Consider the following 25,832-nt stretch of genomic DNA (forward strand, 5'->3'; position numbering starts at 1 on the left):
TATGGTATTACAATCTAGTGTAAGTTATTTCGTGATTTAATAGAAATATGTCAGTTAAGCATGAGCAGTGATTATAGCGCCAATTCAACTGTGCACGGGTAATCTACTTTTTTGCTGCAAGTATTCCACAAAACACAACATAGCTAGGTTTATGTATAATTTGCCCCTTTCTGTGAGAGAGTAGTGGAAATGAATTACTAGGTAATCATATTTTTGAACAGTAGATAAGAGGTAAGACTGTATACTTAATAGTCTGGTGCAGGAACAACTTGTATTGATGAATTTTTGGTAAAAGAAAATTCAAAACCCGCTTAAATTCATCGTGTGTGTTTGGAGAATTGACTGTAGCACGTTCGTCAATATTCAACTAGTGTAAACACTCTCTTGAAGGTCATGAGTCTATCAAGAATAACTCTCCATGCAGATTGGTCGAAAACTGTCATCCCATAGTAAAACCATGCACAGTGTCGGACAGACGTTTTTAACGACCAACGAGTTGCTGTCCGCAAAGTTGCGATCCTCATCGATGTAAACAATGTTCTGTAGACATTATCATCAGGGATTACTTCGATTTTCTTAAGGTTTCTGTCGATGGATATCGAAATAACTTGATTTTGACCCAAAAGGCTGCAAGAGTTACGATTTGTCAACGCCTATTGATGCGATACGAAAATGACGATTATTTTGGACACCGTATAACGACAACCGGTGCTTCATGGCTACACCACTCCATACTTAAATAAAGTTCTCCAAAAAGTTTCGCAGAGCGCCATCTGCCGGTAAGCTTATGGTAGCTCATTTTGGAAATACAAGGATGTTGCAAGTAATAATTTCTTGAAAATAAAATAGACTGTAAATACTGAGTGCTACTTCACGCTACTTTCTATTAACATTTGAAAGTACATACGCAAGAAATTGGTTGTTTACAAAAAGTATCATTCTCCAGCACGATAACGTGTACCACAGAGCTCATCAGAATTGTGACAGATATTATGAATTATATGACAACTATTCGCACTCCCACCTTTTTGGTCTTGATTTAACTCTAAGCAATTTTCATACTTTTGGCGCTCTAAAGAAGCATCTCGGAGGGCGAAAGATTTATAATGGTTTAGACATAAGTCAACACATTTCTACTTTTCCAAAATACAGGATCTAGTGGCCAGATGGCAGGGCCGGATCCAGGGGGGGCGATCTAGGCGATGTCCCCCCAGAAAAGGAAACTTTCTTATTTTATATATAAATAAAATCCATCCCAGAGTTTGGAGCTCTTGACAGTAGCTCTAACTAGCAGTATTACAACCCACCGTTCCCCCAGACGTCCGTCCTGGATTCGCCCCTGCCAGATGGAAAGAAGCAATAACTTTGTTGTAGCAGAGGACTACGTCAAAACATAGTATAGTTAAGTTCAGTTAATCTCTCATACTTACATTGACTTTCCAAATAAATTTTGCTTCTGTCATTTTTCTGTAGCAGAAGACGAATATTTGATACATCAATTAACAATTTTCTTCTGTAAAATAGACCTTTTAGTTGTTACTTCAGTGACCGGTTGACTAGCATAAAACCTAATTAATAAGACATGAAGATATGTATAGATGAGATCGAGCTTTGATTTTATTTTATTTGAGTTTAGCGTCCCTTTCAGCAGCAAGGCTATAGACCTACAGCTTAAAGTGGGATCCAAACCAGATGAGCTCCCACTTTAACCGAACTCGGGCCTCTTGGGTCAAAAGCATGTATGCTATCCGGATAGCCACGAGGGAGCTCGTGAGACCAAGCTATTTGGATCAGAACAATTTCCTAAGTCTTTACTGTTTCTCTCAACATCATAAACTTCTACTTAGTTATCAGATCGTAGTTGGATAGTTAAATTATTGTTTTTCAATAATTTTTCTACAAAACCGGAGTTGCAATACTTCATGTTTTGTCCTGATATAATGTAGTGAATACAGGGGAATCAGGTATTGAACCTGCGTAACTGCATAAATTAAAAATCTTTGTATTTCGTACGCATACAACAGAATGTCAACATACCATGGATGCTAGTTTGACGCTTTCTGTCCCCATGTTTATAGATGGTACTTCTCTAGTCATGACGTACATATCACGGCTATTATTTTAGTAAAAATAAATAAATAAAATGATATTATAGACTAAAAGTTCTTAAAATTCCTATTGCAATAATACAATAATTCGAACAGTCAGTAATTCAGAATCAATTCAGAAGTATAATAGTGTAAAACCTTTCATTGTCTCAAACTAGAGTGTAATTTTGATTAATTTTCTCTCTCATACATTATGTTATTTTTATTTTTTTCATTTTAAATTTTCTTTTGAGATGAATTCTCAGTGTTATTGTGGGATTTTTTATAAACTAAGAAAAATTGTGGCAGAAGAGAATTCACGATTATTTCTACAATATTTCCTAACTTTTTTATTCTTTCGAAAGTAAAAGAGTTTATACGCACCTCCTTATAGACTTCATAAGTGAATTAAAATATGTGTTCAATTTATTTTTAAACTTCCATTCATTTTCTTATATTTATTTGTTAACCTACCTATTTTGTATTTCAAACATAAATAGCTGATTAAATGAAACAAGTAAATTAGAAAAATAACTAAAATCTCTCTATCGTTATTTTCCTTATAATTTTAAAATTATTTTCCGAATTTTGGTTTCTATTAGAATTCTCTTTCTTTAACACGCAATATAATGATTTACCAATAATTTGATATAATGGTCGAACTCCTTTGCTCAATTGGTTTCGATAAACACTATTTTTTTTCTCCTGAACTCGGTTTTCTTAAGAGTCTTCATCCCGGCGAAATTAAAACACCGCTAATTTTACAGTAATTATGTGATATCTTCAAATAGATAAAAGATAATCGAAATGTGGAATAAGAGCGCCCTAGACAATATAATTTTACATGAGAAACCGTTATCACGACTCACTTATCTGCTTTCGATTTCGAGCCATTTTGAAAATCGGCATTTATTTTCGCGTTTCTAAATAGGTGAAAACGAAAAGCTACTAGGTGACTTGTGGTAACGGTACCTCATGCAAAATAATATTGTCTAGGGCGCTCTTCCATATTTCAATTATATTTTATCTATTTGAAGATATCACATAATTACTGTAACATTAGCGGTATTTTAATTTCGCCGGGATGAAGACTCTTAAGTGAAAATTATAAATACATTAATAAATTAAATGCATAACTTCTTCCGTATAACGAACCGTAGTATGTAGACTATATAGGAAATGGAAGAAGGTGCTCCTTTTGATGTATTTTCGTGTGTCACGAGCGTTTGAATGTATTTTTCTGTGTTATGGAATGGTTTCAGTTCACACATTAGTTCCTTTACTCATATTAAGTGTCTCCGCATAATAAGAAATGATATAGCACAGACATCACGTTGATTGTTCACAATAATAAGCACATGTTGCAAATGTAATATCTTTGAAACCGATAAAGTGTTGTTTTAAACATTGAAACAGGAATTACTTCAGCCATTACTTATTGTTCAAGGGTTTCTGTACAAAATAATTGGTTCATTTTTATAAGTTATATTTATATTTAATCAGAAATCCGAATATTAACTTATAGTTAACAAGACACGTGGGTTATATGATTTAGTATTAACTCCAAAGAAAGCTAGGAAGAGCATATCCAGATAATGTGTTATGTATACGAAGGGGAAATGCATGCCTTCTATCATCCCTTCCATTTACCCTCTTGCTTTCCGATTGGCTCCTTTGCCAACCCTCCGAGCGAAGGGCTCAAGATACAACATTGGATACTGAAACATTTGCCTTGTCATCAATACAAAGTTAATGATGTGGACGTCATCGGAAACTCACCAATAAAATGGGAATATCGACGACTGAACAGGATCGTTGAGAACTCGTAATTGCAGTCAATAATTCCTCGTCCATCGCTACCTCATTAACCACTCCTCATCATGAGTCACATTTCCACAGTGAGCGACAGTGTTGCCATATTTTAGGATCGTATTCAATCAAGCGAGAAAGAAAAAGAAGATAGATGATGATTCATTTTCCGCAAATCTAGCAGGAAACTAAGGACTGCCTTGTGGATAGAATGTACACAACACTAAGACTCACTTGTTTTTTATGTTGTAACTATGAGAAAATTGTACTAGTTAGAAATATTTATAGCAAACTTTTGATTACACTAAAATTTTGTGAGTAAAATTGCAACGAATCACTCGAAAATACACAACTAAAACTTCGCCATTAAAATACAATGCAATGTAACACGAAAAGGAGAGAGGTTAATATTCAAATAATTTGCTATTGATAATAAAGTAATAGGGTCTAATTAATAATAACAACGATCAAACTTCGTTCATTTTAATAAACCAATAATCACAACAATAAAATAATAATCAAGAATCTTATTGTTACCCTGGGTTGAAATCGAGCAATTGTGCCATGGCGGCAGATTTGTCAGTGATTCACTGAATAATCTTATTTTCTGTTAGTGATTGAGGAATGAGTGTGAATCAGGAAAGTGATGAATATTTCACAGTTGATCAAAGTATTATATATAAATGGATTCCATGCCGTAAACAATCAAAAGAAAGAAAAAAACCTGTAAATGTAGTTTTGAGTCTTACGAAACATATTGTTCTAACCACCATTTATGATTCCTGAGGTCATCTGTTGGGCTTCTTATCATATATACACAGTATTATAGAACTTTAGGGAAAACTGATATAGAACAATCTTTTACGATCTTCTGATATACTTTTGGCTTGTTACAGTAAGTGAGAGATAAAATGATGAAAGAGTTACATCTGGCTACTACTATTAGACGATGGTATAACAAGTACATAACTATCACTTGTCCTCTGCTAACCTTATCAAGAATCTGCCAAATCCAGTCCCGGTTCTTAGTGTCATTTCGCATGATACCATCCATTTATTTTTCTGATACTAGTTCATTTATGCCCTAACCTAACAGTATCCAACTAATACCTAAACAAATGCATTTAACGAAATGCTTTACCTAAACTATCTTCTTAAGCATAAAACTGCAAATAGTTAAATAACAATCACAAATTTATAAACTAAGAAAGGAAGAATATATGGTATAATTAAAAACTAACTAAAAGCAACTGAAAGGCAGTATGTTTTGTACATTAAAAATTCTGTCTTCTTACGAACCAGTAGTGTAACTAAAGAGAACGGGGTTACGAAGATTTCAAACTTCCTCTGTGGCTTCCAGAACAATGATTTTTCAAGTTTCTACATAATATGTGTTTCGTTTTACAATGAAAAACTACGATAGGCCTCCAATATATAGGGATCCAATATTAGAAAACTATAGTGCTAGATTACGGTTGAATTAGAAGAATATTAGCGGAAATTGAATCTATTCTTGAAATACTAAATCCATCTATATCCGTAATGCTAAATCCATGTCTATTATAAACATTTCCAGCTATCTGTTACCGTTTTTGTTCTGATATCTGTCGACAGACGAACGGACGGACAAAATATTCCTTCCCATTTTTATGTGTAACACAGTTTGGAAGTCTAAAAAGTTTGATGCCACATATATATTTTATTCAAAATGCTTCCCTATTGCTATTCAATTAAAATAATCTTATTCAACACTTACAGCTTGATTTTATTTTATTTTCGGTTTAGAGTCCCTTTCAGCAGCGAGGCTACAGAATATGAGACGTGGATCTACAGCTTAAGGTGGGACCCAAACCCGGGTCTCCTACACCAAACGCGCGTACGCTAACCGCTTAGCCAAGAGAGAGCTTTTCGAGCTTTACAGTATTGGACAAAGGATCCATGGTGTGTATTAAATTTTCGATCATTTTCAAAGTTTTGCATTTACCAATTAGCTCTAAGATTACAAGACTGTGTTTGCTTGCTTTACAAGTAGTATGTGCTTGTAGCGTTATATGCAATCGTTTGATAAAGGTAAACAGCAGTGGATATAGTTAGAGGTCTGCGCGGATGCGGATATTTGCGGATATATCCGCATCAAAATGAGTATCTGCGGATATATATTTCTTTTCTGTGCGGATAGCAGATAAAGTTGCGGATATAGTTTCCTAAATTTTTCCCTACCTTGAAAAAAACGCTATGAAATTTGTGATAATGATAGAAACGTTTGTTTGAATTAAAACTTAAAATCAAAATAAGTGTGTTTGAAACTTGTGACTCAGTGACAGCAAAAGGACAAGAAATGACACGAGAGAGTTGTCCTTTTATTGTTTTTTTTTTTTTCAATATTTTTAGCAGTCGTTTTGTAGGTGAATGACATCTCTGACCTAAACAGAACAAAACGATAGGCCCCTTCGCTACTCCTCAAGTACCGCTTTAAAATGTGTTTAAAAATATTTTCGAAATCATGACTATTATAGAATATGAAAGTTGTATATGTTTGCTACCTCATTATCTGCGGATGCGGATAGAGATGCTGTGGATGCGGATGCGATATTTTATATTCGCACAGACCTCTAGATATAACCTCCTAGTTAAAAAGATATTTTGCTGCATATAACGGTATATATATATTCTTTTTCTGGCAAAATAAAAGTTGCCAATTAGTATTGGGAACGAACGAGTGACATATTTTTTTAGCGCCTCAAAGTTGATTTTTTCGATTTTCTCAAAAACTACGCATGGTAATATACGTTCAAGCATGTTATTTTGTTCAAATCGATATCTATCAACTGATATCTTTTTAACAAATACAAAGATACGATGTACATTTTCTTTAGACAACGTTTTAATGAAAAGAAACTAAAAGTTAAAAAGTTAACGATATTAGGAGACAGAATTTTCTGGACAAAATTCGAGTCGTGACACAGCTCTTCCAATAGAGAAATACACATTTTTTGAGTCGCGTCATCACTTTTACAGCACATTTTCGAGACGAGACAGCTTCAAATCTTTTTCGTGCGCATCCCTAATAATTATTGTCTCGTTAACTATATTGTGTGGTATCATCTTGCTAATGTCATGATGAAGAGCTTAATGCGAGGACCTTCAAATATTAGCTTCATTTGAATAAATGGTATGATTCTCGTCAGCATTAATTTTTATGTATACAAACAAATTCTTTTTCTCCATTTTTCCCGAAAACTACGCATAAGATTTTGCATTCATGGATATCAATATATACATTTCAACAAGGTCTCATGTATAGATATTTCCTATTTTTGTTAAACGCTAATACCATTGGAAAACTTCAGAATCAGGTAGATATCCATAAAATTGTAACGTATTTATGATTTCCTATGTACTTAGATTCCTTTTTGAAATACCACAAGAACATTCGACGAAGTCTCTCTCTTCGCTGTCTGTATTTATTTTTATCCTCCATATTTTGATTCCCTCGTTCCCTAAGAAGATGGCAATCTTGTGTTGAAAAAAAAAAAATCCTCCCCATCGACCTTCTCCTTCGAAGGAGGTGCTTTCCGGATGTTGGTTTCCATAGCAACGGTTTGTCGTCGTCGTGTGACGTGTGCCGTGGCTCCACGAGGGAAGGAAGCCGTGGCGGAAACCCTCTCCATTAAGCCGCTCAACGAATTATCAGAAGACGAAAAATAACGGAAACTGCGAATCCGCATTTAAAAAATACCTTGCAACGCTACGTTTGCTGATAAAAGACGTAAGAAAGAAAAAAAATATTTAGAAGAAATGTGCGTATATGTATGTATAGGTTGGTGTAAGTATTTGACAATGTGTGTAACATACGAGTAAGGGGGAGGGATAAAGGTTAAAGAAAAGGCAATGGAGGAAATTCTCCATCAGGAACTAAATTGGTAAATCAACTGGCTCATTGAAAAATTCAACCAACATAGATAGATTCCATCTTCAAAGGATATTTTTATACCATTTTTTATACCCAATACAATCTTTTCTAAAACGAAAGAAAAAGAGGCACCATCATCGTAAAGTAGATTTCACCCAGGAATACCTCCTTATATCATGATCCATAATTTGCTCTTTCTTCTTTCCTCGCATGTTCTTCCAAAGGAAGTACGTGATTTTAAAATTGCTTAATCACTATTACGTCAAATAATTCCTATTCTGGATGTGCTTAATCAAAACACGTTGTTCTTGTATAAACTAAACAATTGTATACAAAATATTAGTTATTAACTGGTTGAAATTTTTCACAATTTTTTCACGAGCTCCTAAAGATTCAACAACACATTTTCAGTCATAAGACTTTGTGCTTTGTGGGATCTCTTGATATTACTTGATACCAAATTTCGATCATTTATGCTGGGAGATCAAGACCATTCGACTTATCTCCACGAATCTAACTCATTCTCGCAACTCAATGCGAATAATTACTCTATTATTATTATTATTATTATTATTATTATTATTATTATTATTATTATTATTATTATTATTATTATTATTATTATTATTATTATTATTATTATTATTATTATTATTATTATAAAGAGTTTGCATGATTTCCGAATACGCATTAGTTGTTATCAAACTGCTTTTGGAACCCAAAATATAAACTATTAAAAGAGGTCTATCAAATCTGATATATCAGTAGTTCGTGTTCTTACAATAAGCACGGCTTAGCTTTTAAAAAAAAAACTTTGCTAATTTCTGCCAGGACAAACAAAAGGAGTAGCAGGGTTGCTCACGAGACGAGATGGGACAGAATTTTCACAAGAAAACCGAAATCAGCTAATAAATAAAAATACACTTTGTGTGAGGTAAGAACTCCCTCCCACGAGCTCACTTCTTGTGCGAGGCGTCTCTGGTTCATCGATCCCAGGGCATGTAACTTTGTGGTCGACAACATTGTGTTCATAGGTTCACTCGCGATTTTCCCACTTCCTTCCACATTTCTCATTCCACATTTTTTCATAATCATTCGCTTTTGAATTACCCATTACCTTTAGTCTAAAGGGCATAATTGTGGAACGTTAAAAAAGAAAAGAACTTTCTCGAGTCCTTTTCAAGATGAGACATTGCTTTCACGACATCTTCGCGAGACAAGAAAGCCTCAATCTTTATTTTTTTTAGGAACTCTAGAACGCATGGCTGGATTTGAGGTCCTTGAACTTGGCGGAAATTTTATCCTCTAACCAAAGTCTGCTGACTAAAGTGTGTCTTTGCCTATTATCAAACTACCCTCAATCAGGGAATTGGAATACCTCGAAATATGAAATGAAATGAAATCTTTAAGTTTTACGTCCCACGGTTATGCCAGTTAGACTAAAGGAAATGGTGATGATAGGAATTGAATGAAATGGTGGAATGAAGAAAGTGGTAGGAAACGGGAAAACCCCGATAAAACTCACGAGCACGGTATTTGTCCACTACAAAGTCCACATGGCCCGAGTTGGAATCAAACCAGGGACCCAAAGCACCGGAGGTGAACGCTCTAGCACTGAGCCACTGCGCCCCCTGGAATACCTCGACTTACGAGTATGTCATATTTCTTTTTTTCATATGTGTAAGATATGAAAACTATAAATATAAAAAAATAATAATATCGAATAACTATACATAAGTATTTTTTTTAAAAAATAACGATCTTTAAAGACGTGTCGTCAATGGCGAGTTCCCGTATCGTTAACAAATCATTGACGGAAATGACGATTGCAATATGCTGTTCAGTACATTTTGGCAATGTGGGGAAATCATACGTTACTTTTCTCAGTATTTTTCTGTTTTTCTGCATTCAATTTGAAATTTACTATTGTACATGTAACATTAGATTATGGCGTTATGATTTGTGAACCAACTCTGATATTCTAAGCCTCAGCATTATTATTTGCATAGACGCATTTAATATAACAAGAACCATCCTGGGTTTAGCTGAATTGTTAGTGTCTTCATGATTAGTATACAAGTCATACCTTTGATTGCGGCGAGGGCACAACCTCTATTATTATAAACTAAAACTTATTCTATAGTGTTATAGCCCTCAGAAAGCAGAAAATAATCGTAAAATCAGAATACTGTATTTTTACTCAGACCTATACAAAACACAGAAATAAATCTTCATTTACAGTGTGTTATATGTGTATTTTGACTACACTTGATAAAACAAGATATCTTACAACTTACCCATTGTGTCTTGCCTCATGCCTGACATATTAGTGGCAGAATGCGTCATGGAAAACGGTTGCGTCATTGCAGGATAGGACGTTGAAGTCATCTGGAATATTAAAATAATTCTATAATGAATGGCACATGCCCTTCTGCAGAAAAAAATATGTATTATAAATTTATTACAGAGTATTCCTAAAATATGTCCATTAATTTCTTACAAAATATATAATCATATTTATTTAGCACTCAATCTGATTCTCTAATAACGCCAACCAACTGTAAACATCTCCCCTCCCAAAAAGTATATAAATTTATTTGTACCAACCAATATTGCGTAACCAGATATAAGTGGTATTTTTATTTAGGTTCGTACTGTGTTTTGCGTAGACAAATTGAAGAATATATACATATGAAGGGTGTCTCATAAGTTTTCACACATAGGAAAATTGAACATTTTGTTTTTTGTATTTCAGATATCCTTTTAAAAAATGTATTGAATAACGAGCAACGAATTGAAATCATATTGAGACTGGTTCAGGAAACAGTCGCAAGGCTGCAATCGAATTTAACAGAAAATATCGAACGAATATCATACACGACACTGTGGGAAAACTTTGTTGAAAGTATTGATAATAATTACGTAACGTATTACATACCAAGCGAAATCAGAAGTGAAATGTGTTTTCTAAACAATGGTAGTCATGTAGAGTATATTATATAAATAAAACTGTGTTTCATGAAAAGAATGTTTATTTTTCCCATGTATGAAAGCTGATGGGACACCCTGATGTGTAAATACGATAAATCTGTGATTAGTCCCACGTCAGTCCTTAGTTCAACGTCCCACGTTTATAGGTCCTGTTGACTAAATCAGATGAATAGTAATTTCAAATCATTAGGTATTTTCCTATTACTTAACCAATATAAAACTAACACTTTTGAGCAAAATAATTGCAATCCTTACGTAGTAGGTTCTTTCTGTAGGGAAATCTGCTGAAGAGATAGATGCAATAGTAAACTCTGCTAAAAGACAGTGAAGAGGAATGCGTGATACCATATCCTTTTATTATAGGCGACCAACATTTATTTGACACTGTGCAGATTGCATAGAAGCTAGGGGATGTTATAGATATTAAGCACAATATGGATAGCCACCATTACCATTACTCGACGGACGGACTAACACATTATAATTTTATAAGGCCCACTGTGGGATCCTAATAAGGGAATCCATACATTTAAGTGTTTCCTTTTCAAATATCTTAAATCTTGTTATACTTTTGAAATGTTTGTATTGATTAGTTGAAGTTTAATTGTTCAACACCGAGGCTATGTGAGACGGAACAACTATTTAAAGTGGGATCCGCACCATTACTTGGGGGTTTGTATCTGACTATGAATCATGAGACGTTACCGAAAATCAGACTTCGCACAGCGTGCGTGCTTACCGAAAGCATGCACATTAACCATTCGGTTACAAGGGGCATCGAAACGTTTGGAAGTTTGTGTTTTATTCCTTTGTAATTTCCAGAAAATATATTTTCTGTATAGCTGAAGTTTCAACATACTATTTTAAACAATACTACTACTCAGTGGCGTATTTACGATTTTGTTTCGGGGGGGGGGGCTTTGCCTGAAAATGTGAAAATTCTGCAAGATATTTCATATACTTCACTATAGTAAGTAAGATTTCGGGGGGGGCTTAAGCCCGGAAGCCCCCCTAAATACGCCACTGCTACTACTACTACTACTACTACTACTACTACTACTACTACTACTACTACTACTACTACTACTAATAATAATAATAATAATAATAATAATAATAATAATAATAATAATAATAAGGAACGCCTGTAGGATTTTTTCAAGAGCCAAAATACAAATTTCGAGGGGAGGATAAAAGACAAATTCCAGGGACACAAGCACAGATGCTAAAGCACGCGTGCACATAATACATAATATAGGCATAAAGCAACAATTATTTACGCAATATCCTCATTAACTATAGTAGATGAACTATAGTATCTAATATAAATATATTAAGTACTATCATTTATGAGAGCAAATTAGTATGTTTCGACTTGTATTTCCAAGAAATAAACACGCTTGGCAAATCCGGAGGGAGTAACTGTCCCCTTTTCCTCCGCTGGCAACCATGGTAATAATAATTGCAATAAAGAAGTCTTTTATAGTGTTTAACAGAAAAATCTGACTTTATTTTTACTTGAAACCACCTGCAAGCATAAATGTGTATATTTCTTTAAAGTCCTAAATGCAGTAAATTTAATATGTATTATTACTCTCTGGGGAAAAAAATAAAGAAAATATTTCATACTTATATGGTTCATAATTCTCCCTCCTCCCAAAGTTTTACTAGGAAGTTCTCCCGTTAAAAAATTGAGAGTCTACTTTTAAATTTACTCAATACTTTTGATCTCCAACAAACTTCTACCTGATGAATTCACCTTGGATTAAAATGCATTGCTCTTATAAATAATTCACGTTTCCTTTGGATCACGCAGTGGGATTTATAAGAATGTACTGTTAGTACGATCGTTCGTTACTCCACATGATGACTCTTGAATGAAAAGAAATTCTTAATTTTTTTTTGTTGCAATAAAAAGCTAGAGTTAGAGCTTGTTAATGGCATTTTCACGGGTAACATTTACTTTAATTAGTAGGGGAGCTTAAGGCAAAAAAATGACCAAACCCTGCACTTTGTGTTAAAAAGGTGCCACTCGGATATGTTGTTCCCCTGATCCAACTAAGTAGGAATCGAAGTGGCCCCACTCCGACAGGTTGCCAGAATCCAATATGGCGGCTATCAAAGATGGCCGCCTCTGCGAATTCATAGTGTTGGTTTTAGAGGCCTATATCTCCTTAACTAATAGTCCAATCTTTACGATTTGAAAACTAAATGACGTAGAAGATAACAGGGTCTAATAAATGAGCAAACGGTTTTACCTAACACTGAAATTAACACCTACAGAAATTATTTAATTTGGAACTTTACATTTTTTATGATGGAGTTTACTCATATTTTTTAAAATAACAATTAAACGGCTGGGATTATCGAAAAAGATGTCGTATAACTTTTTAAAGAGTGTTAAATTATCTTTCGTTTGGTGTATAGTTCATTCAGATTGGTTAATAAACAACAAAGTTATGACAATTTAAAGATTCACGTTGAGTTGACTGATTTTCCCAAATTTCGAACGAGAGTTCATTAAAACATCACTGATGGATGCTGCATTGTACGAAACGGATCGTTCTCTTATGATGTGTTCTTCATAAGTCCCATTTTCGCCAGAGCACAAGACAGCCTGACCGAGCCCGGTTATCTGAATCCAATATGGCGGCCATTAATTACCATCCATAAAGATAAGTCTTTTTCGAAATATTTATTGCAGTATCTTGATTTATAAACAAGTACGACAAAGTAATAACAAACATTTTTCTCTCCCCCATCCTTCTGCCCTTCAGAGTAAGTATGGGAAGGAATGAACTCCAAATCATATTTCGAAATACGTCAAAAGAATCGGATAGAACTGAGTGGTTAAAAGACTTGGAGTAATAACAACGGCACTATTCTCGAAGTATTCCATTGAAAGTAACAGTGGTGTAAATCCCGTGTAATGTTTCGGCGAGAATAGTTCGGAATCACACAAAAAGGCAAAGTTTGAGGCCGCTACGCAATTCTTGTGTTACCAAGAAGTCGCCGATTCAAAATGATCGATCTTCTTAAATTGTACAAAACACGGTTAATGACGATTATGAAGAAGTCTGAATCAGAAGAAACAGAAGTTCATAGTACAAGATTTCGTGAAAGAATTTTTCGTCACAGGCCTGAGCTAACAGCTAATCTGTCTGGCAGAGAATATGTTTTACTTTCAGAAGGATCTGATAGAATAAGTGAGCTGGAGAAAGACATTGATGAAGATGCTATGGCACTAAGTCGTGTTGTTAAGATGCTTCGAAAGGATATGGCAAACCACAAAAGTCATTTTGCAGGAAAATTTGAGAATCACTGCCACGAAGATTCTGTTCCTCCTTCACTAATAGCTGTTGTTAATATGTTACTTTATGGTTCATTTGTCACCCCTGATAGCAACGCAAGTCAAGCAACTTCAACTATTAGTTAACTTATATTTTATAATTTCCATCAGAAAGCAGGCGATATTGAAACAGAAGCAGCAAGGCATAAACGCAATCGTACTCTTTCTCTCTATGTTGGGCTGAGCGTGTATGCTAAAACTCGTAAAAAATCTCTCATAAATGAATTGCATTCACTAGGCAATTCATCTACACGTGAACAGGAAATATCTTGAAGTCTTTCTCAGTGCTTGATAAATCAAAGTGACAAAATGGGTGTGTCCTTCCACTCTTCGTCGAGGTGTTTTAACCGTTGCAGCATTAGATAATATTGACTACAATTCTTCTAGTACAACATCAAAGGATTCTTTTCATGGTACGAGCATTTCTATTTTCCAGCATCCTTCTAAGGATAACCCTAGCATTCGACGTGACCATATCTCACTGGATAAGTGAATATAAAAATGAGAACTGCTCCTGCTCTCCCCGATAATTATACTATAGTACCTCCTGCTATATCACTAATAAGGAACCAGTTTTACCTCAACAGAACCCGCAGTTTGTAGAGAAAGGTCTTCCACGAAGTGGATTTTTCGCAGAAGAAAAAAACTAGGAGCGTTGGCTTGAAGCATGCTTAAAAAATGACACTATTTGCACTTGGTCTGTACACCATGCCTCGAAAACTGAAACTCTGCAAATGCCAAGTAACTTTATATGCTGCCTGCTTTCGTTGTTTAAGGAAGACTCTAAATCTGTTGTTATGATACGGCACGAAATGAATGTTGTACGAGAACTTACAGACAAACTCAACAAAGGGCAAGTTCCGGTTCTTGTAACTGATCAACCACTATTTGCCTTGGGGAAACGAATTCAAAGGAATTGGCCAGAGTTATATGGCGAAGATCATCAAATTCTGATGCTGGGAGGATTACACATCGAACAAGCCTTCCTGCATCTTATAGGCAAATGGTTAGATGGAAGTGGTTGGGTAGAAATTTTATACGTCAGATGTAGCAACACCAGGAACCGTTGACAGTATATTAAAAGTAACTCACATTACAAAAGCTCGCTATGCTTATCAGATTACTTTAACAGTTTTAGATCATTTGCCGCGTGATGCATATCAGAATTCTTCATCAGGGCAATTTTTCAATGACTGGTGCACTGAAAAGAAGTCTTCGTGTCCAACGCTTAAGTTTTGGATAATATATTACCGTCTCGTGATTTTACTCTTAATTTACATCAGAGCTATACGTCAAGGAAATTTTAAGCTCTACGTTGAAACACCAAAACTAATGGCAGAATTGTTTTTCGCAATGGACCACCTTAGTTATGCTCGTTGGCTTCCCGTTCGCATTTTAGATTTGAAGAATTTGGAAGAAACATATCCTGAGATTATGAATGCTTTCGAAATGGGTTACTTTGTGATAAGAAAGACATCAAAACCTTTCTTTGCAATAGCTATAGATCAAGCTCACGAACAGAATAACAAAATTATAAAAGGGGAATGGCGAGGCGATTGGTTTCTTACACGACGACAATGCTCTTGTCAAATGGGTGACAGCGGGACCAGAAATTATTAGACTAATTAATGAATTCAAAATGCCATATAATGAATATGATCCTGATAATAAGCACCATGAAGATTACTCGTCGATGCAAAAAAGATTTAAATTGTCTGTTGAAAAGATGAAAGAAGTTTTCGTCGAATTGGGGAATCCGTTTGAAGAAAATAATGGACTTGTTAATGTTGCTTCCAGAATCATCTATAGCGGTGATATAATTGAATCCCTATATTTAGCAGAAGAAAAAGGGTCTAATATGTACAAGGAATTTGTGCAAGAAAAATTAGTAGAATGTACCAAGCCATTCTTTTCGCCCATGAAAAAATCTTCTCTAGTGCTTCATTCTTTCCTTCAAAAGATAAAACAAACAGAAATGAAATAAAATTACTTAAGATGGACGTTGAGTTATTTTGTCGCTTACTACGCGTCAGTCAAACAAGATGACTTGACTTGGATGAATTCTTTCAGCACGAGAGTCAACCAATTCCACCGTCTCTCTGCCATAATTCACAATCCTCAAAAAAGTCCGACTTAGTTATGCTTCTTGAGAGTGAAGCCAACATCAAAGAAGAACACTTTCCTAATTCTTGTGATGTTTTATTATTTGATGGAGCAGTTTTGGTTCACATTTTGCAACCAGCATCAGTAGAAACATTTTGTGATTATTTCCAGTGTAATTTCTTCGAATATATTCGAAGAGAAGCAGACACATTCCATGCAAAGCGAGTGAATCTGATATGGGTTAGATACTCTTCAAAGAGCATAAAATCTTCCACAAGAAAAAGTAGAGATGTAGGAATAAGGACGAAAGTAACACCAACTACACCAATTCTTAGGAAGTGGAATGATTTCCTTCGTAATGACGAAAATAAAGAAGAACTGTTCCTTTTTCTTGGAAAGTCTATGTGTGAAAAGGAAGGAACTTACTTTGAGGTAGCAACGAGCAATGGATATCACTTAGAAACTTCAAGAAATCTTCCAACATTTTTAAACAAATCATCAGGAAGTCATTTAGAAGAAGCTGATAGTAGGATCATGTTACATTGCTTTGATGCAGTTAAATGGACACAAGAAGATAGTTATCCGCACAGTAGATACAGATGTAATGCTTGCTGTATCGTTTTTCTACGACTTTGAGCGACACAGTTTAGAAGAATTATGGATATCTTTCGGCACCAAGAAATATCATTAATTTCTTCCAGTTCATCATATTTCAAAAGCACAAGGAAAAGAAAAATCAACTGCGTTACGAGGCCCCACGCGTTTACAGGATTGCGTTTACAGTGACATACTTTCTCGGACATGGAAAATTATAAGCATGGAAAACGGCTTTTGTATCCAGAGGTGACCACAGCTTTTCTAACAATTTCACACCCTGTAATCAACATAGGCGAAGATTGCTTTAATTCACTGCAACGATATGTTGTCCTCTTATATTCAAAAACAAATGAAAAATTTAAAGTTAATGAAGCCCGGTAAGAATTCTTTTTGGAAAAGGGCAGATCTCTTACTGCGCTTCTTCCAACTTGTGATGCCTTGCTTCTTCACACCAAGTTTGCAGCATACCAAGCTGGACAAATCTGGGCCCAGGCAATAAAGAAGACAGCACATATTCCTTCATCAGTAAACTGGTGATGGACTGACAATGGAAGTGAACTTTCTCTAACATGGGTTCCATTCCAGTTGTATACGAAGCATGTAGGAAACTCTTTTTGAAATGTGCGTGCAAGACATGTACCACAAGATATCGTTGTAGAAGTGCAAGCGTCCCGTGCAGCTTTTTTGTTCTATGTGTAGGGGGACATGTGGAAACGTGATGAAAACTGAAATCGAAGATCTAGACCAATAAAACTTTCATGTAAGTAGCACTCATTATTTTTCAAAATTCAGTTGATCCACAGTAAATTTACACCACGTTGGATACGTACCAATAAATAGATAAACTTAAATGTATGATTCTTTATAGAATAGCTTGTACACAAAGTAATATTAACTGTTCGTCGAAATCATAAAACTATTTGTACACATAGAAAATCCAAAAGATATATTGTGAATTTCAAATTATCGAACCAAGTGTTTGCGTTGTGTTTGTGTTCTTACAATACGAAAGAAATTATTTACATTCTAATTTATAACAATATATTGCTTTATGTAATTTCCTTATAATATTGTAAAGGATATAAAGCCAATGTCTATGGTTTAAAGACAGAACTTACTTCTTAGTCTTCCTGTGCAGTTCCTCTTTCAATTCAGAAGAAACCATATAACTTTTCCATCGTGACGCTACACACGTAATTTCTTAAGATATTCTTAAACTTGATTCATGTGTAAAAGTGAATAGCAATAGAATAGGTGATATTACTTTGTCCGTATTCGTTTACAAATCTAGATACTCGAGTCAATATTTCGAAAGAATATAATTTTTATGAATCATAATTAATGGCGCCATATTGGATTCATAACCGGGCTTGGTCAGCAGGCCCGTATCCAGCCCAAAAATGTAGGGGGGAGCAGGCTGAAGTTAGGGGGGGCGATCCAACCATATTATAGTTCGTCACCATATTATAGTTCGTCACCATATTATAGTTCATTTGCACGCCTACCGTGAAAATTTTAGGGGGGCAGCAAAAATTTATGGGGAGCCGGCCCCTAGACCCCCTGGATACGGGCCTGTTGGTCAGGCTACTTTGTGCTTCTGGTGAAAGTGGGACTTATGAAGAATACATCACAAAAGAATGATTTGTTTCGTACAATGCAGCATGCATCAGTGATGTTTTATTACTGTAAATGAACTCTCGTTCAAAATTTGGGAAAATCAATCGACTCAACGCGAATCTTTAAATTGTCATAACTTCGTTGTTTATTAACCAATCTGAATGAAATATACACCAAACGAAAGATAATTTAACACTCTTTAAAAAGTTATACGACATCTTTTTCGATAATCCCAGCCGTTTACTTGTTATTTTAAAAAATATGAGTAAACTCCATCATAAGAAATGTAAAGTTCCAAATTAAATAATTTCTGTAGGTGTTAATTTCAGTGTTAGGTAAAACCGTTTGCTCATTTATTAGACCCTGTTATCTTCTACGTCATTTAGTTTTCAAATCGTAAAGATTGGACTATTAGTTAAGGAGATATAGGCCTCTAAAACCAACACTATGAATTCGCAGAGGCGGCCATCTTTGATAGCCGCCATATTGGATTCTGGCAACCTGTCGGAGTGGGGCCACTTCGATTCCTACTTAGTTGGATCAGGGAAACAACATATCCGAGTGGCACCTTTTTAACACAAAGTGCAGGATACTTCCCGTAAGCTCCCCTACTAAATGTATTATATCGTTTAAAATCCGTGACATTCCTTAGCGTCTTTGCAACCTGTACAACAGCAAAGTATTGTTGGTTGCCTATGATAGAAGGATATTTAGCTTTGCTTACTGCCAGAAGTTCATTAGGTTTTAGTTTGGCGTGATCTTTTACTGTCTTTCCCCGAGTACTTTTCTGATTACTACGTGGTTTAAATGTTGGAACTAATTTTCATCGACGGTTCTGGAATTTCATTGACGTATTTCGAATTATGACTTAATCTTCTGTTGATTAGTTGGGATTACTCTGATTTAAGATCCCCTTTCAACACCCAGGCAATATGACATATGATCTACCGTTTAAAGTAGTAAGATCTGAACCAAGATTCGAATTTGTAACCGAAGCAGTAATCTCCACAAAGAATCATTCCCTGTGTTCACGACTGAACAGCATAGTAAAATAAACAATAGTTTTATACACAATAGAAATTAATGGGAACCAATTATTTTTAAACAGATGATCATAAAATTAATATATTATCCTTCTCATTTATTTATGTTCAAATATGAATCTTTTACGTGTACAGTATGTGAGAAAATTCAAATTCTGGTTTCAGATTTTGCCTATGTCACCAGTTTTATTAAAAGTTTGTTAATAGGTTATCATCGAATCAAATAAAATCGTATGTTTAAAGTTTATAGTATATTTGATGCTCGATTTTCGCTATCCACATGAGCACTTCGTGGTCCATGCAAATAGTTCGTTTTATTAATATGCAGTGCTATTGTGCAACAAGAAATATTAACTATCATTTAAGCTTGTTTCCACAACTGTAGTTTTAATGATTCCAATAATATAATCAAATTGCATAAAATGCAGTAATCACATAACTTAGGAGTTGCATAATACATACGATACGTATTTTCAAATAGGAATTGATAAAAAAAAAAGTATACATAAGTTTCATGAAGTTCACATGTAATCAACATTTACGGCGGACAGATGACCTTGTGTAATTAAGGAATGCAATGATAACACTTTCACTTTTCCCCATCCACTTCATTTTAGGGGGCGAAATGAGTTTTCGTTAGCGCTCACGGTGTTTGTTTTGTTAAGGGGTCTCAAAGCAGCGGACGGGAAGCGCTCGATGAGCGACCGGATCGGTTTGCTAATCAACTCAGTTAGAAATTAGCCACGTGATTAGGTTAGCGGAGAAGATGAAGAAGGTTGAGGCGTTGGCATTCGGCCAGCAGCAGCCCAATGAAACACTTGCACAAATATCCCCCTCTTCTTCTATACACACTGCACATAATAAGTGTTAGAGAAAATGGCTCGTTATTAAGACAATTGTTTTCATTTTAATGCTTTTGAAGTGTTCTATTTGTTTCCTAAATATGCCGATTACTCAAACTAGAAGAATATACTTTCTGTTTTGTTAGAAAACAAGGGAAGGTTCTTCGTTAGATTAAATGGTGTAGTGACTAATGTTTCTCTTTATAGTTATGTTATAGGATGTAAGGAGATGTCATATTATACTTTAGGATATTTATGGAATATTATCAGATATTATGGTTTTAGATTTCAATCTTAGTAAAGTTACAATATTTTATGTCATTTAGATTTAAGTTTATTCACATCATCATTTTACTCATTAAATCATGTCACACAAATATTAGGAATAACATTATGCCATGAAAATCATTTAGTTCGCTGACGCTTTATTATTTCATTACTAAAAAGCAAATAAAGCAACCTAGTTACATTATGTTAACGAGAGAATTTATACAATGTAGTTATTACGTTTGTCAGACAATTACAATTGGATCAGCGTTTTCATTTTCAAAATTGAGAACAAAATGTCTATGTTATTGTAAGAATTATGTATCTTTTTGTTTTTAAAAATTCTTGGATTGACAAAATTTAAATCATCCGAGAGATTGTGTCTGGAGATTCTAGAGATTTCTCTTAGTTTAGTTTGGTCTTCTCATTCTTGCTACTATCCCCACATTCGTCTCGTACAAGAGTAGACCAGGCTAACAGTTAGGGGGAACATGATTCCCAGTTTAAATTTCCTCGTGACTATATGGATAGCGAATTTATCTTAGACGCGGGAGGACCTGGTTCGATTCCCGGTGGGAGTTCATGTCCTTCGGATTCCATGTTAAGCTGTAGATCAACGTCTCAAATATCCTCGGTGCTGAACGGGTCGCTAAATTCCCAATCAACCAACCAATAATTCCTTGTTTGACTAGTATGTTTCCATATATCAGTCCGTAGAGCGTATGCCTCAGCACACTGAGAAAAAAAATTGTAGGTGGCGTACTTAAAAAGATAGGTTACATGCGTAATTCCTGTAGTTTTTGGACTTAACGTACAGCAGACGTATAACTGAAAACGCATGTTTTATAATACTTTCTGTATAAGTGTTCCATCTATACGTACTTTCCGTATGAAACAATGTAGGCGGTCAGGATCTCACATACAAATTGATGTATATAACATATAGCTGACGAAGGTAACATAAGTATATGCATGTCATATACGGAAAACTGTTAGATGTCAGACATCCTGCAACGGCATGATGTAACATCTAAGGGCAGTGCCTATGTAGCATAAGGATAACATATGCTCCGTACTAATTTCTCTAGTAAGCAAGAGGATACCGTATATTTGTATATACAATATACCGCTGTCCGGAGAACGGATTTTTCTCTGTGCAGGTTTTCGAGTGAGCCGGCTAAAGCATATAAGCTTCGTTAACACATTTTTTTCTCTGGCCCTAGACAACCCCATGCAGTAGCAACATATCTTTTATAAAATTTATTGAAGATTCGATTTCTCCAGCCATTTTTATTTTTATATTTAAGAAATATTTTTTCATTTAAATCTACTTAAAATGTAGAATAAGAGTATATTACACACACATTTAAAAGGTAAGAAATCAACAGATCGCAGCCCTACTAATTTCTTGTACTTGTTTAAATTTTGATGTTTACTTTCGCAACCATTTAGCAGTGCGCAGAATACCATATTCATCAGTGTACCCCCACGTTGCTTACCAGAAAAAAATATTTGTCATTATATTATTGTAATTATGGAATAATTCAATAATAATAATAATAATAATAATAATAATAATAATAATAATAATAATAATAATAATAATAATAATAATAATAATAATAATAATAATAATAATAAAGTAGAACAAATACAAAAGAGGTTTATTAAATACTGTACTTATGTTTTGAAACGAGATTTGATTTATAATTACGGAATAATAGACAATATTTTTAAAACTTAACTTAATGAAAAATAGACGGTATTTTTACATGATCGGATCCTAGTACAATACATTGAAAATAATCAACCATCCAGCACTTACGTAGTTCAAATATTCTTATTGAAAGTTCCTAATGTTAAAGCAAGACAGGAATAACATATGTTAGTAGGTATTATATTAGATCTATTTTAAGTACGTTATCTAGAAATTATAATTGAAAAAAGAAATCTCAAGAAAATTAACAAAAATAATGTTATCATAATCGTATTTGAATGAAACAATAAAGTATATTTGTATGATGTAGACAATATCACTGTTCCTTAAATAGGAATACGTTGTTCAATTTTCGCACCTTAGAAAAGTTTTGCACCATTTTTTTTTTTTTTTGCATCTAATTTTTAAACGTTTGCCTTTTGTACCATTTCGACATTCAATTTACAGTGCAGGATGCCTCTAAAGTATTAATTCTATTTCAAAGTGTTATAATTTTAATACAACTATTTGTATTTGAATGAAACGCCTACAGTTTGAAACATGATAATGTTTAATCAACGTTATACATATGTTACGTTCATACACATATCATCTGATTTCAAAGTTCTGTATTGGTTTTAGAGATACGGTATAAATTCGTTACAACATGGGAAATAATTGTAGTGAAATCGAGTTTTCAGTTCACAAATATTCAATGTGGCCTCCTCCGACAGTACTGCAAACGTAAAATGGAAAGCCGAACTTCTTCTATACCTTAAACACTGACGGGAGTTAGCAAGTAACTAATGGTTGCCTTAGTCGCTCCCAGAGTAAATTGAAGTTGTACAAGTAAAGCCAACCTATTCTCCAATCGAGAGCGGAATGACCAATCAAGAACACTGAAAACAGATGATTAGCCAATCAAAATGTCCTAAACATATTTCCAGACATCCACAAAATGGCTGCTACGCTATTACTTAAATAACTTTCATTTACGGTGTTTGCTCTTGCATACTAGTGGCATCGCCGGCCAACCAACTGGATCAGTCCCTGTTTCTAATTATAGGCGTTTCATTCAAATACAACTATCTATTTTCAAGCTATAACACTTTGAAATCTCTTGAAGATTTCAGAGACATGTTGTTTCTTATCCCACAATCAACAGCTAATGATCGATAGTTCAGGAAGATATACACATATGCATTTGTTAAATATCTTTTCTTGAAAATTTGACTTTTTGCCACTATAATACATTGAGTGATCAAGTAATTCGAATTTTGTGTCCTTTATCAGTTCCTCATCAGGAATCGAATCCGAAATCCATACACAGAAAGCCAGCATGCTAGCTACTTGGCCAATCCTGATCACTATAAGAAATTATTGTTCCTAATATCAGAGGAATATATTTATATGTAATTCAGTATCTGTATAATGAAGTCATAAGTATGCAGTTCTTGTCTGGTTCTGATCTGTAATCAATGGTGGTTTTAAGGATAGGAAAGACGGGATATAACAAACATATTGCTTAAACACGGTTCACTATGCACGATAGCTCTTTAGAATAGAAAGAAACTTATTTTTTTATTATATTTTGTAGTATATGCTATTAAAAACATATTTTTCAAAAAATGTTAAAAATGTCATCAATTTCATTGCGTAAATACAAGTATGATTCAAATAGGAGAACTGTTAAGCGGTAACACGATGAACTTACTTCAAATTTGAAAAAAAAAATCCCAATGTAAAGCAAATTTACTTAATTCAGAGCATTAGTAATATACTTATATTTAAATTATCTTAGTTGGACACATATTGAGAAAATTTATCGTCATTTTTAAATATTTTTTTTTATAAGTAAGCGCAGTAGACCAAACTGAGAGAACTAACTTTCTAGTTTAGTTCTCATTACAAATCCAAATTTAAATTTAAACTTATTGAATTGTAACTTACTTAATTTGTTAATTGATTTATTTAAACTTATTAATTTATTTAAACTTGTTAATTTAAATTTAAACTTAAAATAAACTGTTGTAGCATAATTAAAACGTTAATAAAAAATGACTTAAATTTTCCAAATTGTTTCTAATTTTTAGGTTTCAAATATTTATAACTACACAGATAAGTAATGATCTCAAGTACTAGTCAAGATTTGTTTTTTTACTTGATATGACATATTTGCCAATTTCAAGCTTTTTAACCGACTTCAAAGAAAGAAAAAGCAGATTCTCAGGTTCACTGTATGCATGTATATATCTGTTTGAAATTATGTCGAGAACTGTTGACATATTTCGATGAGGTTTTCATTAATCGAATAAGCTATCCACTAGGAAGGTTTTTACAAATAAAATATTTGAAACATTTTGATAATAATTAGTAAATTATTAAAAAGTCAAATCATTCCTGCAATGCTTCATGATTAAAATCTTATTCTAAAACACACGGCAAACAGATAAATCAATAAAGTAAGCTGGGTTGCATATAATCAAGGGGTTAAGAACCCTTTTATCATTCTAAGTTTTCCATTATAAGACGAATATACAGAGTGGCTCAAAAGTAGGCATACAGAATAGTACTGATCAGCTCATTGCATTTTAAATCATTACTTATTGTTATCCATCAGGTAGACTTAGTTTATTTATTATTTGTTCTTAATGTGTTGTTACTTACATCTTAAGCTCGGAAGAGCCAAAGCAAATAAACTCATAAACTAAAATGTTATATTTAATCAATGCAGGGGTGTATACCCACTTTTGGGCCATCCTATATCAAACTTTCCAAGAGTTAGACATTTCCTGTAGATCTTGGAGGTGTCTGATGCAGATTTAAAGATATATCGGCCAAGATTACTTCAAGATTGTTAGAGGATGATCCAAATAGCCGATTAGAATTCTGCGAGATAATATTGAATGCATAAAGACAGGTGATAGCATCATTTGGAAAGTATGTTGGTCACACGAAGATAATTTTAAACTTTCAGGTGTTGTTAATAGACATAATTGTGCCTATTATGTAAGTGAAAACCTCCATGCGGCACTTGAACAACAATTGAATCGATCTGGAATGACAGTTTGGGCGAGCCCTTCACGTAAAAGGCTAATTGAACCTATCTTTTGTAATGGAACTGTTATCCACGACTTGTATCTTAACATGTTATGGGAAACTATTATTTCACAATTATGGCAACTACATGATAATGATGGCTTTTATTTACAGCAAAATGGAGTTCCTCCCTACTATGCTGTAACAGTGCGAGAGTTCTTTAACAAGGAATTACCAAAAGGGCCAGTTGAATGGCCATCATGATCACCAAACCTAATCTCAAAGCCTTTTTTTAAAAATGTTGTCAAAGCTAAAGTATTATCGAGGAAACCATGGACTACTGATACATTACTAATTTCGTAAGAGAAGCGTGCCAAGACATTAATAACAATAAAAATCTCTGTGCCAAAGTGTGCTTGAATGTAGAAATTAGACTGGAAGAATGTGTAAATGCTGAAGGCCGGCACTTCTAGAATCTC

General features: G+C 34.2%; 1 protein-coding gene across 1 annotated transcript in view; it reads right to left on the minus strand.

Moving 5' to 3' along the window:
- The window catches only part of LOC145694188 (homeobox protein unc-42), a 291,671-nt gene that overhangs the window by 31,412 nt on the left and 234,427 nt on the right, over positions 1 to 25,832 (minus strand). The window contains exon 5 of the mRNA XM_081770301.1: positions 10,107 to 10,197. Coding sequence (XP_081626427.1) covers positions 10,107 to 10,197 — 91 coding nt within the window. The remainder of the gene's footprint in view (positions 1 to 10,106; positions 10,198 to 25,832) is intronic.

Source organism: Thermobia domestica, chromosome 9 (assembly GCF_964235325.1).
Source record: "Thermobia domestica chromosome 9, izTheDome1.hap1.1, whole genome shotgun sequence".
NCBI lineage: Eukaryota > Metazoa > Arthropoda > Insecta > Zygentoma > Lepismatidae > Thermobia > Thermobia domestica.